This window comes from Bombus vancouverensis, chromosome 8 (genome assembly GCF_051014615.1).
Source record: "Bombus vancouverensis nearcticus chromosome 8, iyBomVanc1_principal, whole genome shotgun sequence".
NCBI classification, from domain to species: domain Eukaryota; kingdom Metazoa; phylum Arthropoda; class Insecta; order Hymenoptera; family Apidae; genus Bombus; species Bombus vancouverensis.
The window spans coordinates 17,808,594-17,823,328 of NC_134918.1; the positions used below are offsets into that span (position 1 = coordinate 17,808,594).

The following is a 14,735-nucleotide window of genomic DNA, read 5'->3' on the forward strand; positions in this document are numbered from 1 at the left end:
AGAGAAATTATTTTGACACTGATCGTTTAATTGCAAATTTCTAAAACAGTTGCGGGAACTAACGCAAGAGTGCACTACGTTTCGGTAAAAGACACGAAGGCGCGTCGAATCGTCGTTTGGCCTGCGATATATCGGCTGTTCATCGCTTCGCGATAAACCAATCGAAACGAAACATTTTGACGTTTTATGTCACGCGTTACGATGCCAATTATTCGAACAAAAGAGAACGAGGGAACGCCGCAAAGATAAATCAACGAATAAATCAACAAGAGATCAAGGAGAAATCAACAAGGAATCGACAAGGAGTAAACGAGGAATCACAACGAGGAATCGCAACGAGGAATCAACGAAACAAACAGAATCGAACGAGGTAGAAAACAAGAAGAAAAGAAAGAAAAGAAAAGAAAAACTAAGAGAAGAGAGAAGCGGTATTATTCGACGATGGCTAACGTGCGCTATCATCGGTTCGGATTATAATAATTACGGTTAACATCGATTTCACATTTCACACGAAAGATACGAATACAAAATTGAATTTATCGAAGAAATATAATTTATTCTTCTGTAGAGGAAGGAAACGATCGAGTTTTACTCAATTGTTACCGTTTAAACGGATGTCCGCCGTAACGATAACGAGGATAATATATAAAGCTTCTCCACACTAAAGATGTGCACTCTTATGTTGAAGTTTCGCTGTTTGTCAAGACGTCACTAACTATATAAAACGATTAACTATGTAACGAACATTGTACATGATTAAGAGACTTTGTTTCGACACTACAAAAATCATTTGTAACATATATGCTTCGGATGATACGATATAAATGGATAAACGGCCGACCGAAGGCCGACTTATTCTTTTAAATATATGAACAAAGGATAGTCGCAGTTGCCAATAAGTCTGACTTCGGTCTACGCGTAAACGAAATTATTAGCGAAATCGAATCGAAATCGAAAACGCAACTGCGTTTTTCAACTGTTTCGATTATCCTAGGAAATTTAGGGCAAGCAGCGTACACCTTCGCTTTCTCCACTACGACAAAGCGTTCGAACAGAGGTCCCACGAAGGCTCGTACCATAGTTGCGTGTGACGGAATGGCACTGTGTTCCATTCAAAGAAAATACACGGAAAATAAGAAAAAAAAGAGGGCGGGGCGGGGCGGGGCGGGGCGGGGCGGGGGGGATAGAGGGACGAAACGAAAGGAAACGGAACGAAACGAAACGAAACGAAGTAAAAACCGAAGGAAGAGATAACTCGACGATCGAGTTATACGCTTATCTAAAAAATATCGATCCTACCTTCGTAAGAAACGATCGGCTATGACTATAACTTTGATTATATCTAGTTTAAAATTAGAAGCGTAGTATGTTTTTTTTCTTTTTCTTTCGATTTCATTCACAGTCAGGTATATTCTGCAACGACTTCTCCTCGTTTGCCGCTTTTCGCCAGTTCGTCCGTTCACGGTGAACTACTGTCGGTCGCAGTACAGATCGTTTAACTTATAGAGCGTTACCAACGACGTTTCTCGTCGAGGGTTCGCGATCGCTTGGCACCGATTGTCAAACCAAAGTCGAGAACAAAGACGGAAGATCGATTTTCGTATTCCCCTAGAAAATAATTTCAGGACGTACGGTTCTTTCGCCGCGGTAATTTTACACGTGCATTAGAAAGCTCGAAGAAGGATAGAAAGAGAGAAAGAAAGAAAGAAAGAGAGAAAGAGAACGACGCGAGCACGTTATCGCAATTTCATTGTAATCACCGTGTGATCGACACATCGTAACGGTAGAACGAAAGAGACAACGTTGACAATAACGTTTGGAAAGAAAGAAGCAAGAAAAACGAAGAAGTCGAGTTCGATGATCGGAGGGAGGAGATCGGTCGATACACCGCGGAACACGCTCGCGTGAAAAAAAGTACTTGAGAGAGAGAGAGAGAGAGAGAGAGAGAGAGAGAGAGAAAACGAAAAGGGAAAGAGAAGGTTATTTTTCCGCGCGTAACAAGCCATCGGGACAGAAGTCTCGCGATCGCTCGTAATCGATGCTTTCTTTTTAATGAAAGGCAGTGGGGGGTGGAGCGACTCGCTCACCTGCAGTATCGGCGGATGCAGGTGCAGGCGCGGGTACCGGGGCTGCAGGAGCGGAATTTCGTGCCGCTCTTCTCCTCTCCTCCTCCTCCCGTAACGCGGCTTGCTCTCGCGCTTGCCTCAGCCGGTGCTCCTCCTCCAGTTTCAGCCTGAAACGAGAATCGTAGGACCGTTAACGAAGGGCCGTCGCCGCGTTCCAGGGGATCATCCGGTCAGCAGGCACCGCTTTCCGTCCGTTAGAGACCTTTCTCTCGTTCACTTACCGCTCGTGCATCACGGGAGACATGAGCCCAAGAGACGCAGGAGGTAGCATGTCCGGACTGTATCTCAATCCGTACAGAGGATACGAAGGTAAGCCAGGAAATATCGGTGGTCTCAGCATTCCACACCGTTCCAAGTACAACTGTTCCTCTAATCTGCGTACCGAGAATCGAGCGGTTACACCACGATTTCGTTAAACACGCTTGTTAGCTGCGCGCTCTTCGGGTAAACGGCAGAGAGGCGGCGTTAGATCACGCGCTATTACCTATAAGCGTGTTGGAGGTGTGGTGGTGGATAGAGACCGTGATGATAAGGATTGTAGGCCGCAGGGTCCAGGGCAAAAGCCGGTGGAGCGTGGGCCGGATGGTGTTCAGGCCGGTACGGTTGAAAACCCGAACGAGCCAACAATTCGGAAGCGGCGGCAGTTACGCTGTGTTTACTGGTATCCGCGGGTCTTGCGTTCGTGTACAACGACGGTATCTCCTCTGGTCTTCTCTCGTGGGTAGATCGTTCCTAAAATACACATTTTCGCTCGTTCGTTAATCCTTGCCTCGTCCTTTTACCCTTTTTCCGGTTAAGCCAGCCAGCCAGCCCGACGAAACGCGTCCTCCGAACTTTATCTTTTTTTCTCTTTTTTTTTTTTTAATCATTTTTCGAGAGTATAGCAAAAACCGAAACGAAACCGATAAGAAACCGATCGTTCCGTTTCGGGGGACGATAACGGCCAGGCGCGTCGAGTAAAAGAAACGGAAGAAAGGAAGGAAAGCAAGTCGATCGTAGGTCGCACCAACGATCGCTCACCTTAGCGGGCGAAGGACCTCTAACCAGAGGAGGTGGCGCCCGATTCTTAGGACTCGCACGAGGTTCTTCCTCCTGAGGAGCCGGACCTGCCTGTTTAGCCAGGTTTCGTAGAGCAGCGGCGAAGCTTCTGCTGTTCTGTTGTCCACCTGGACCCGGTCCAGGGGTATGACCCTGTGGTAAAACGCCGGAACTGGGTCTGTGAGATTTGCTGATCGTGGTGGGTGGCGCTTTGGTGCTGGCAGGCTGAAGACCTGAAACCAATCGACGATTAGGGGATCAGCGATCGAAAAGTCACTTACGATCCATTAACGCGCGATCGACAACCAGACGAAAAATCGTCTTTATCCAAATTCTTACATTCGTAATCGACGATACACAGACGATAAATGTATAATATATAATATACAGGGTGGTTGGTAACTGGTGGTACAAGCGGAAGGGGGGTGATACTACGCGAAAAAAGAAGTCGAAAATATAGAATAAAAAAAATTTTGTTTTTTTTTTTTCATTTTTCCATCGAGACAACGATCTACAGTGAGATCCGTTATAACGAGACGCGACAAAGTGCACGCGTACCGAGCGAAAATTCAAAGTCGATTTTCTCGAAAACGAAGTCTCGAACGAACAATTTTTATTCCATATTTTCGACTTCTTTTTTCGCGTAGAATCACCCCCTTTCCGCTTGTACCACCAGCCACCAACCACCCACCCTGTATAATATAATAACGATACAGCATAGAACGACAGTGTCCGCTGACGAAATATCTCTACCGGGTCGGCTAAAAACGTGGTACAATTTTCACCATTATTATTATTATTATTATTATTATATTGCAACGTTACGCGATTCGTACGCTGTTGGTCACTCGGTTCTCTTCGAACGCTCGCTTGCTTTTCCCTTATCTCGCGTAAAGAGTACGCATAATTCACCGAGAGGATAACGACGATAACCGATGTAACTAAATGGAAAACCATTAGACGAATAAAGACCGCTTTCGAACGTTAATTCGACGATCGACGATAATTTTCAACGCGTCGTCCTATTACCTCGTACACAGGATATCCAGACGATACACGATTTTTCTGCGTTTCGTCGTTTTCCATCGAGGGCGAAAAGAAGGGAAGCGGTTGTTCGACCTTCGAAGCTGTTTGCCAGCGATACGAATCTGGGATTGCACGGAGAACCCTTTGAAAAGAGTAAGCGGCTCGGAAGAGCTTTCAAACCAGATCGATCTACATCGAGAAGACGCGAAAGCGCGAATTCGTTCTTTCGCGGTTTACTCCTCTTTTTTTTTTTTTTTTTATCGTCCTCTCCCTCGGTCGATTTTTTAAAAATCAAGAACGAGCTAGGACACGTCGGCATCCGGATGACGGCGGTCCTTTGTGTCTCGGACGATGGTTGCCGAAGAAAGGGACGACGAACGATGTTTCTCTGTCCCTTATCCGCGTTTGCTGGCACGGCGGGACGCGCGTGCGCGTGAAAAAACCCTCCGGTTAAAACGAGAAAATAACAGCCAGAGAATACCCGATGGCTCTCTCCGCGATGATTCCGAGGATGCTTTTCACCCTCCATTCAATTCCTCGTCAGCAGAGCGCACACATCTTCGTTTCCTCTCAACGGACACGCGACTCTTCCCCTCGTCTTTCCTGCTGCTCTCCTCTCCCCTCCTCTCCTCTCCACCGCATGCACCCCGTCGCCTTTTGCTCTCGCCTCCCTTTCTCATTTTCCCCTGTTTCCACGTTCGGAACGCGATTTCTTTTCATTCTCGTACTCCCGTTACTCGCGCCTTTTTCTCTTGTTCTCGTCGTCGTCGTCGTCGTCGTCGTCGTCGTCGTCGTCGTCGTCGTCGTCGTCTTTTAACAACCAGTCTCTTCCCACGTCTCTGGATCTTTCGACCCGCGCTTCTTTACTCGATCGTCGTGGCATTACGCGCCAAACGAATCCTACGATCGGCCAAACGATAAACGCTTTCGAGCGGTTGTCGACGATAAGGGCAAAGGAGAGATACTTTGGTGCCGCTGGGGAGGAAACGAGGAACGGGTATACGCGCGTGGATGGTTCTCCGTGGGCCCGGCGCGGATACAGCGTAATCGAACGGAGCGAGGGGAGCGAGGGGAGCGAAGAAGGGAGCAAAGGGAAAACGACGTTCGCCAACGCGAACGACGCGCCGAGCAGGGTGGGTTGACTCGACGTCGCAAGCACAAGGATTCTAGCGAGTGGAAAGGGTGTGTAGAGGGTGGTGTTAAGCGGCTTACAGTCTGTTACCATGGTAACGCCACACCACTAAGACAGGAAGAACCTGAATCCAGCCTGCTACACAGTCCCCGTGACCCTCTCTCCGTGTACAACGTATACCCTTTTATCCACGCCGTTCGTAGCCGCTTGCGAATCCTGCGAAGGAAGGCGAAAGCAAAGACCGGCTACGACCGGATAAACAGCCACGGATTACGCCACTGACTCGCTTCTTGCGCCAAAGTCTTCTCGCCAACCTCTCTGCGAAACCGATACCACGCGTCTCCCGCGTATCGCTGGAGTCTGTCGAACCTCGGCCCGGCCCGGCCCGGTCCGGTCCCGATCGGCACGAACGTACGACGATCGCATCGACGACGCGAAAATTCTATCGTTCGGCGACTCGCGACATCGTCGTCGAATCGTCGTCGTCCGAGCGACCGATCCGACGTTTCGCGCGTTCCTGCGAAACTTGCCACCACGGAACGACGAGTAACCGCGTTTAATTGGAATTCGAGCTCCATACAGAAGCTGGCGAGAACAATGCCAAACGCGAAATACCGCGTTCGAAGTGCCGCGCGGTTAATAATTTCGCGTCACCGAATCGAATTCCCCTGTTGCGCCTGGCCGGGTGGCGTCGATAACGACGCGCGAGTCGAACGAGAATCGCAACGCGTATCGCGAGCGGCGTTTGCCGGATGGAATTAAATACGCGAAATGATCGATCGACTCGCGGAAATGGAAAGGAGAAGGGGAATAAAGAAGAAGAATGTACGGCGGCGATGTAAAACGCGCTTGGAGAAGCGCGAATACGCGATGTCTTTTTTCCTTCGGTCGAAAGACGACAAACAACAGGTGGGAAAATCGTGATTTTACCGTACGAGAAACCGGCAGGTAACGGAGGAAGGCACTCGCGCTATAAACGCGAGAACGAGATTCCGACGCGGCTAAACGCACGCAGAGGGAATTCTTTCTCTCTCGCGTTACCGATTTTCGCCTCGCGATAATCGACCTACGTTTCTTTCGGCTCACCGTACCCGCGACAATTAATCGGGCCAACGTGGAATCCACGAGCCAGCCGCGGACAGAGAGACGAGAGAACGAGACCGAGCGCAGCCGTTTCGATAAAATCGACCTCGTCCCCGCTTCTTCCTCGTATAGATTTCAGGCCCGTTCGGAAAAAAAAAAAAGGAAAAAAGAAAAAGAACGACTTTCCTCGACTAGAAACTACCTCGCTGAGCGCCACGTCGACTGCCGCCAAACTTTCGAGTAGTCTGCGATCTCGGGTACGCGGCGTTCGGTCGTTTCCATGCAAGCCGAGGCAGTTTATTTGAAATTCCGCGGTGCCTCGTAAAACGTTTAACACCCGATCGTTAAACTTTATTCGATCGCGCGAATTTTGTAACAGTTGGTATCGCGTGAAAAAGCTAGCAGGATAAAGGATAGAAGGGGAAATTTCAGACGCCGACCAGGTGCGATTGAAATTCGAACACGCGTGCGTAGCGCACGACGTACGGACGTCTCGACGGAGTTCTCGAGCCTCGTAAATTCCAAGCGATATTCGCTTCGATCGCGCGTTACGTTCGAGATTCTCGCGTTCGACGTACGACGAATATTCGCGCGTGCGGCGTACAAGAGGAAACCGACGAATGGAGGAAACGAAGGTGAAAGGGAAAAAGGGAGCACGCCGGAACAGAGAACGGAATAACCGATATCGCGGTCGTTACTTAAAACGATGGAAAGGAAAATCCGCGACGCAACCTGTCGTCTTGGCGGGATAAACTTCCTTTCGCGATTCGTTCTTCCGTTCGTAATAATCGTTTTTGCGAAATTTTCTCGATCGCGCCTGCTAGACGACGAGTCGGAGCGAAAGAAGGAGACGGGGCGATCCAGAGAAAATGGACGAGAATCGTGGCGAGGACGTGGAAAGGGAAAGGAGGGAAACAGGGAGGGAGGGACGAGGGGAGCGAGCAACCACCGGGCTTCGTGTCAGATCGTGGTTGACCTTTTCCCGTTCCAGCCCCTGACTCCTCGTCGCAAACCCTTGGAAGCCGGCTCGCTCGCGGGAAGCCAAGTTCCGCGCGAAAAATCGATGCCGGAAGGACTGTCGCGGCAAATTATAACGGGGCAAACGATCCCTCCGTTATCGTTCGTGCGTAAGAAGGCAAACTCGATGGCGTAGCAAAGAAACGACCAACCAGGCGAGGACACGGGAGAAGAGAGAAAAAAAAAAAAAGAAGGTAAAGTTCAGCGAAGAGCAGCGATAGTTAACGGCAGCAGCGACAACGGTAGCGCGGAGTAACGGTAGCAGGTTTGCGTTACTTCGCTCGAGTTGGAAACGTTTTGTCGGCGGACGGTGCTTTGTGCGGTTACGAACAATCGGCCGACCGACGTACTCTGTCGCTCGTTCGCTCCCCACTCTTCGGGCATTTCTCTTCGACAGAAACCACCGCTCATCGCCGCCCCGTCCCTCGTATTTTTCCGTTGCGAGGTTCTGGCGCGTGTAAATTGCAGCTTTTACAAAGGGTTGCCACACGCAGTTAGATCAACATCTGTCGCATGACCGGCACGAATGGCCATCGATTCTCCGCCGGCGTGAAATCGAGGTCGGAAGGACGCAACGTCATCGAACCACCTCTGTTAGCGATCGCGGCCTGTTACCGCCGCTCTCGGTATAAAACTCGGGGAAACGCGTCGTTTTATCCGCCGGCTGAAATCCCATTGGGAACTGGTACAATTGATTCACCGACCGCCCATACGCGTTTATTCCGATTCTGGCTATCGTATTTTCACCGTCGTGCTATCGATAACGCTGCCGAAAGATATCGAATAAACGGTAACCACTTTACCCCCACCCTTCGGCTCGATCAAAGCACACGGCCGTTCGCGTTTCAGTTTCAGCGGCCGATATCTCCGTATAGATGGGCGCGTGGTCGGTCCCCGCTACCGCGTTTCACCCGTAACCGAAGCTTCCCGAATATTTCGATCGCGGTCTAACGATTAGCTACGTTGGCGACGAATTTCGTCGTTTTCGGAGGTTGGCGAGAGGGCGTGAAACGCGCGATAGCGAAATTTTCGTTCGAACGACCGAACGAGCGGCAGCCGAAGCTCCGCGAAACTCGGCCCACCCTTACGAGTCCCTTGACATTTTGCCAAGCTTCCCCTCTCCCATCGAATCACCATATAAACGACTCGGGGGCTGGCGAGCTCAACCCCTGATCCGCCCTAACCTCAAATATACGTTTCGTTTTAGTACGGTCCTACCGTCGTAGCCGCTCTTAACCATAGAGCCATGGGCGTGCAACTTCTATCTCCGGTCGAAACGTTCGACCGTAAAAACCTGCCGAATATTCGAAGAAACGTGGCGCAAACGTACGATCGAACGACGCGACGCAAAGGAGGAAAACGAAAGATCTCGCCTTTTGGCAAGTCGGAAGCGGAGGCCGGAGCGAGGGAATAAAAAGTGGAAGAAGATCGGTGAGGCGCGGGCGACGCCAATGCGACTCGACGATCTTCTCGCCACCCTCGCGCCTCGGTGGTATAGGAGAGAGAGAGAGAGCAGGGCCAAGGGTGCCTGCGAGATTTTGCGTCGACGCGATTCGTTCGTACGTAAGGCGCTTTGGAATTTCCATATTAATTCGTCGGATCGAGGAACGTGACGGGAATTCACGTTTCGCGTGCGTGGTTCGCGCCTGTAACCGTTGCCGCCTTCGATCCAACGACCTGGTGGCGGCGCGCGTAGGTATTCCCGATCCGAACGTCGACGTTACAAAAGCGAGAAAGACGGAATTTGCACGCCAAAGGCGGCGCACAGGCAAAGAGAAACGGACGAAAAAAGGGGCTGAAAGGCGCGTACGTTCGGTCGGAGTATAAGCGAGAAACGTGGAAATTTAGAGGAGTAAGAAGGACGACGTAGTTGGAACGAGACTAGTAGCGTCGATAGCGCGTCGACTCGTTTCTTTGTTCGAATCGTGTCAAACGTGGTCCTCGTCCGTCGATCCTCTCTCTCTCTCTCTCTCTGCTGTTCGTTCGCCACCCCGACCATCGACGACACCACCACCACACCCTGCCGGTCGGTCGTTGTCGAATAAATTCCCCGAGGTAAATAGTAAAATGAAATCTGCACCGCCACTCGGCCGCCGTGAAAACACGGCCCCTCGTTAATTCCGACCGCCGCTATAAAACCCCGGAACAGCGGAACACATCGAGCGTAGACTAGTCTCCAAAGCTTTGCTCTCTCTCTCTCTCTCTCTCTCTGTCTTGCTCGCGCTGCCTCTGCCTGCCTGCCTGCCGTCAACACCTCTTCCGCAACTCCCCTTCGCGCTAGTACTCTGCATCCCACTCGCACCCTTCCCTTTCTCCACGGCCACACCACCACCACCGGCGATACGCCGAGAGAGGAGAACCGTGTGCCGTACACCACCCTCGGCCACCTATAAAAGCCACGTATTCAATTACCCGGCATCGACCGGTCGAATAACGAATGTGCACGCCATGGAAAATATTCGCCGTCTGTTTTTCCACGTACACCGTGCGTTAAGCTCGTGCCGCCGCTGGCCGTTTCGATCGCACGAATTCGCGTACGCGTAAGTTACGCCAACGAGCGGTGGCGGTCAGGGGGTGTCGGCCGTTGCGAGAACGCGCCAACCAACAAGGAAACGATTCGTCCGTTTCGCTGGCTTTTTTTTACGTCGTCGGCGAAGATAGCGTTGATCGATAGCGCAAGCTAGAGAACGAGCTAGGAATTAGAAGTCGATTCGCCGCGGAAAGAAGCGTCGATCGTCGGTGCCGCGATGCCGATGCTTCTCGAACCCCGAGTCGCTTTTGCGCCCCCCCCCTCTCCTTTCGCCCTGCCGCTGGATCCCATCTGTTACCCCCCGCCGCTTAGCTCGGCCTTCGCACACAGCACACGATCGTTTCCGCTCGCGTCTTCTCACCCTCGTGACTCGGTAAAGCGATTCGTCGATGCGGACGCGTAGAACATCGCGGCGAGACGTTTACGCGTCGCGCGTTTCTACTCTCCCGTCTTTCGGCGGCAACGCGCGATCGACGCGAAAGATCGTCGCGAGCTCCGTTGTTACCTACGGAGGCTGTAATCGCGCGTCGTCTCCGCGTAGAAAGAAAGACACGAGAGACGATCGCGTTACGTATCGCGTATACGCCGGCCGACAGTCGCTTATTTTCTCCTATTTGCTTTCGATTCCGTTATTTGCGCGATCACCGCGTGTCATCGATCCTCGTCGTGGCAATTTCGTCCGTGGGAACGACGTCGGTCGAACGTAATCCGACCGACTCAAGTGGAAATTAATACCGATCCATTGACCATAATAAACGCGAGATTCGGTCGATTCGATCGCCAGAGACCGTCGTCTTTTTTCGTATCGTTCCGCGAGTAGATTAAAAAAAAAAAAAAGCTATTTTTGCCGGCGTTGATTGGCCGAGTCGCGGACCGATCTCCTCCGCTACGTTTCCATTTCAATCGCAGTCGATCCGCACACGCCAATCGGGTTTCTCCTTTCTGATAACGCGCGGAGAGAGAGAGAGAGAGTGAGAGAGAGAGAGAGAAGAAAAAGCAGCGATGAACAAAAAGAGGAAAATCGGAAATATAAAAGAGAGCGAGCAAGGGACGCGGACCGTAGGAAGAGAAGTGGAAAAGGGGGGAGTTTAATTTTTCGCGTTCTCGCTCACCCGCTTCTGCGTGAATTTTCATTCCATTTCGCACGACCACCTACTCTCGTTATTTCATTTCGCGTTACGTTCGTGCCACGCTGTTCGCTACCTTTGCCGCGTTCGTTTCCATTTGATTCGCAAGACACTCGCGTTCTCCGAAACGGCGTTTCTCGCGTCGACCTCGTTGCCGTTAACTTTCGAATGGACGAACGATCCGCGACGATCGCGATTCCGAGCAACCCGTGTCTCCGTCGAGCAACGGCGAACGTAACTCGCGGACTCGACGCGATATCGGAGGGAAAAGGCTCGATGAGTCGTTTTATGCCGGCAGCGCATTAATTCGACGGCGTATCGATGTTCGCCGAGTCAGTACGTTGCGAAACGACGAAGGACGACTTCGAGCAAAACGCGACTGCTGGAAAATTAGATTTCCCCGAAACGTCCGCGGTTCGTCGCGAAATCTCGAAAATCGTTCGAGCAAGTTTCGATCGAGCCTGCGAAAATAACGGCGTGGTAATGGAAAAGGAACGCCGATATCGACGCCGATACCGATATAGAATTCCGGTTCGACGGAACGCGATTTACAGCGACGATCGCGTAACGCGCGTTGTTAAGTCAGCGGACGAACGACGAGTGGATGCTCGTTAACGATGGTTCGCCGAATACGGATAGAGCGGTTGATTCGCGCGAAAGCTGCGGGCTCGGCAGCGAGAAGGGAGCAACGGAGGCTAAATACGCGCAAAACCTTTGAAATCAGCACGGATCGGATAAAATCGATAGTACCTTTGTCCGCGTGTCGCGGTTAGTTACGCGGTGATCCTCCGCGTGTCCAAAGAGAGCAATCGGTTTTATCCTTTGGCTATACTTTCGACGATCGTCGAGAGGGCGCGAAAAAATATGGATTTCTCGTTTGTACGAGGAAGTACGCGGATGACGCGTGGAAAAATCGAGATGAGGCGATCGATGGTGGTGGTAGCCGAGGCGTCGTGGATCGGGGCAGAGTCGCGAGATCGAAGACCGAAGCAACGATAGGACGTGGAACGGTAATAACGGCAACGCCGACGATTGGCTCTTTCATTTCCGTACGCGAGGAAGCCGGAACCGGATCGGGTCGACTCTTTTCCGATAGGGCCGTTTTGACCCATCGCGCTGCCGCCGCAGCCGCCACCGGTTACCCGCTTATAGCCGTCTCTCCCACCACGCGTTTTCCACAGCTTCCAACTTCGAGCTTTAAGCGTTCGCGTCCTCCTCCTCCTCCTCCTGCTCCTCCTTCTGCTCTTTCACCGGCTCGTCCTACCCCCTACCGCCACCTTCGCCCTCTCTCAGCTAGTATCCGGCACACCCTCCGCCGTCTCTTTACTCGCCAAAGAGGGTTGTGCAGCAACGGGGATAGCAGTTGCGAAACTAGTTGCCTGGCTTTAAACTCTGCCACGCTCTCCCGCTCGCTTCCTTTTCCTTCCTCCCTCCTTCCACCTCTCTTCCTCCTCCACCACCTCCTTTATCCCCTTTTCCCGCCAACCTTTCCAGAAGGGAGAACCATCCCACTTCGTGCCAGCCAGCCAGCCAGCCAGCCAGCCAGCCAACCAGCCAGCCAACCAACAGGGTGGTTTGAGAGGATCGAGAGGGCAATATGTTTCTGAGAAGCCCCCAATTTCCTTCGCACAAGCTCGCCGCGACCCCCTTTTCGGGAATAGAAACGGGAACGGAAGCGTCGGTACGCTCTGCTCTTACAGCTTAAAGGTTGCGCTGCTGTACTACTCTACGACCTTTTCCTTTCGACAGCGTCGTTACGTTACGCGTTTCCAAGATCTCCGAGTTTCCAAAAACGCGAAGAGAGAAACGAGATTCGGCTCGAAACGCCGAGTCCAAAGCGACGATCGCTCGTTTGCTCCGGCCAATGAGCCGACGAAATCCCGAGCGATTCAAGTCGAAGCGGCGGTGCTTCGCTCCGATCGTAAACCAGCGACCCACGAGTCGTTCGAAGCGAGTTTTAACGAATCCATCGGCCACGTCCGACGGCATAGAAAACCGCGCTTCCCTCTTCTTGCAGCTTGTTCCAGATAATCGAACATTTACACGACCGTGACGTCATCGTCGTTAATTAATACCTACGAGTCGCCGTGTGGTGGTGGTGGCAAGGCCCCTGCATACGGGTCCCAGACATCGGCAGTTGCAACGACCAGGCGATACACAAGGTGATCCTGGTTATCCTATCCGAGCGATCCACCTTGGCCGCGGACACTCGTACGACCGTAGTATTCGATCTCGATAGCGCGCGACCAACCGCGATGCCGCGTCCTCCGATCGGAAGACGAGAAGAGGACGATCGATTGGTTTGTCCGCCGAAATCGATAGGCGAACCGATAAGAGCGGGACGACGCATCGATCGCGGATACGCGGCCCTTTCGGACCACGTCGCACACACGCCATATACGCGTACTCGACGTACGACGTATCGACGTCGACCGGAAGGTGACAGAGTCCGGCAACGTCGTGTCGGCGCTCGATCTCGCTTATCTCGATCGAATCGCGAGACGGCCGAACGCTCGTTCGCCCCGTGAAAAAGAAGCACCGGAGGCCAGCGCCCCCGATGCTCTTCTCTAAACGGCTGATAACAAAGCGCGCGGAATAAAGGATCGTTCGAGGGTGACTCGAGAGCGCCGAGCAATCGATACGACGACCGCGTCAACCTTCTCTTTCTCTCTCTCTCTCTGTCTTTTTCTTCACCGGGATCGCTCTGTATATTTCGCGGTATCTTTTCTCGCGCCGATCTCCGTCGTCGAGACGAGACGGACACGCGATCTTCCGAGACGTCGTGCAATGCACGGAGATATCAAAGTCGCGGGACGTCGGAGGAGAGAAGGGCGCGATACTTTCTACGTGGCTCGAAACCTGCAAATTTCTCGCGAAAGTCGGACAGACTTTGCGAGTCGGGTCGGTATCCACGGTCGACTTTTTCCTCCGCCTTGTTATTTATTCGGTAGCCGCGGGCAAGTTTCGTACGGTTACTCGCGAGCCTCGATGAAGCAAAGGTAGGAAAACGCGAACGAGGAAAGCTCGTTTCGCCGTCTATCCGCCGCGAAAACTTGCTCGGAAGGTGTACGTGTAACGCGCGATAAACTTCAAGAGGGCGAAGATTAACGGGCGCGAGAACTTTTCGGGCCGAGTACATCGTACGTGAATCGCCGGTGGGATTTGCCAGCGGGAAAGCGGCAAAGTTTCTCGCTTCCGCGGCGCGTAATTTCCGCGACGATCGCGTTCGCCGACGGCGATCCATCGGTCAAACGGATCCTACCGCGATCGCGTTAAACGGAATATCGCGTAAAACGAAAAACTGAGTATATGCGTGGCGAACCGGTACCAACCGCCAACACCAGAGGGCTACTACGACGACCACGAGTCTGTTTGTCTCGCTAGCGGTCGAATATACGCTGTCGCGATACAAATACCGCATTTAGCGAGACTCCCTCTACTTCTAAGGCAGAGACTACCGGGCATAGCCTTACCGACGAGAGCACCGGTAGTCTTTTCACCTGACAGCAACTACGCTTCCTACATACGCTTTTCTCGAACCAGCCACGGAGGAAAAAAGGAGAAGGAAACGTCGGTCCATTCGACGAGATTAACTTCTCCGTGCAGATGGAACGTCGAGAACTTGCGAATCTCTTCCGTCCGCTCGAGACGAACGA

The 14,735-nt window shown here is 52.2% G+C and overlaps 1 protein-coding gene across 1 annotated transcript in view; it reads right to left on the minus strand.

The window, feature by feature from the left end:
• px (MAP7 domain-containg protein plexus) overlaps nucleotides 1-14,735 on the minus strand; it is a 47,553-nt gene that overhangs the window by 6,492 nt on the left and 26,326 nt on the right. Inside the window, exons 8-11 of the mRNA XM_076620767.1 lie at nucleotides 3,147-3,397; nucleotides 2,611-2,858; nucleotides 2,348-2,500; nucleotides 2,088-2,233 (exon numbers count right to left, since the gene is read on the minus strand). Coding sequence (XP_076476882.1) covers nucleotides 2,088-2,233; nucleotides 2,348-2,500; nucleotides 2,611-2,858; nucleotides 3,147-3,397 — 798 coding nt within the window. The remainder of the gene's footprint in view (nucleotides 1-2,087; nucleotides 2,234-2,347; nucleotides 2,501-2,610; nucleotides 2,859-3,146; nucleotides 3,398-14,735) is intronic.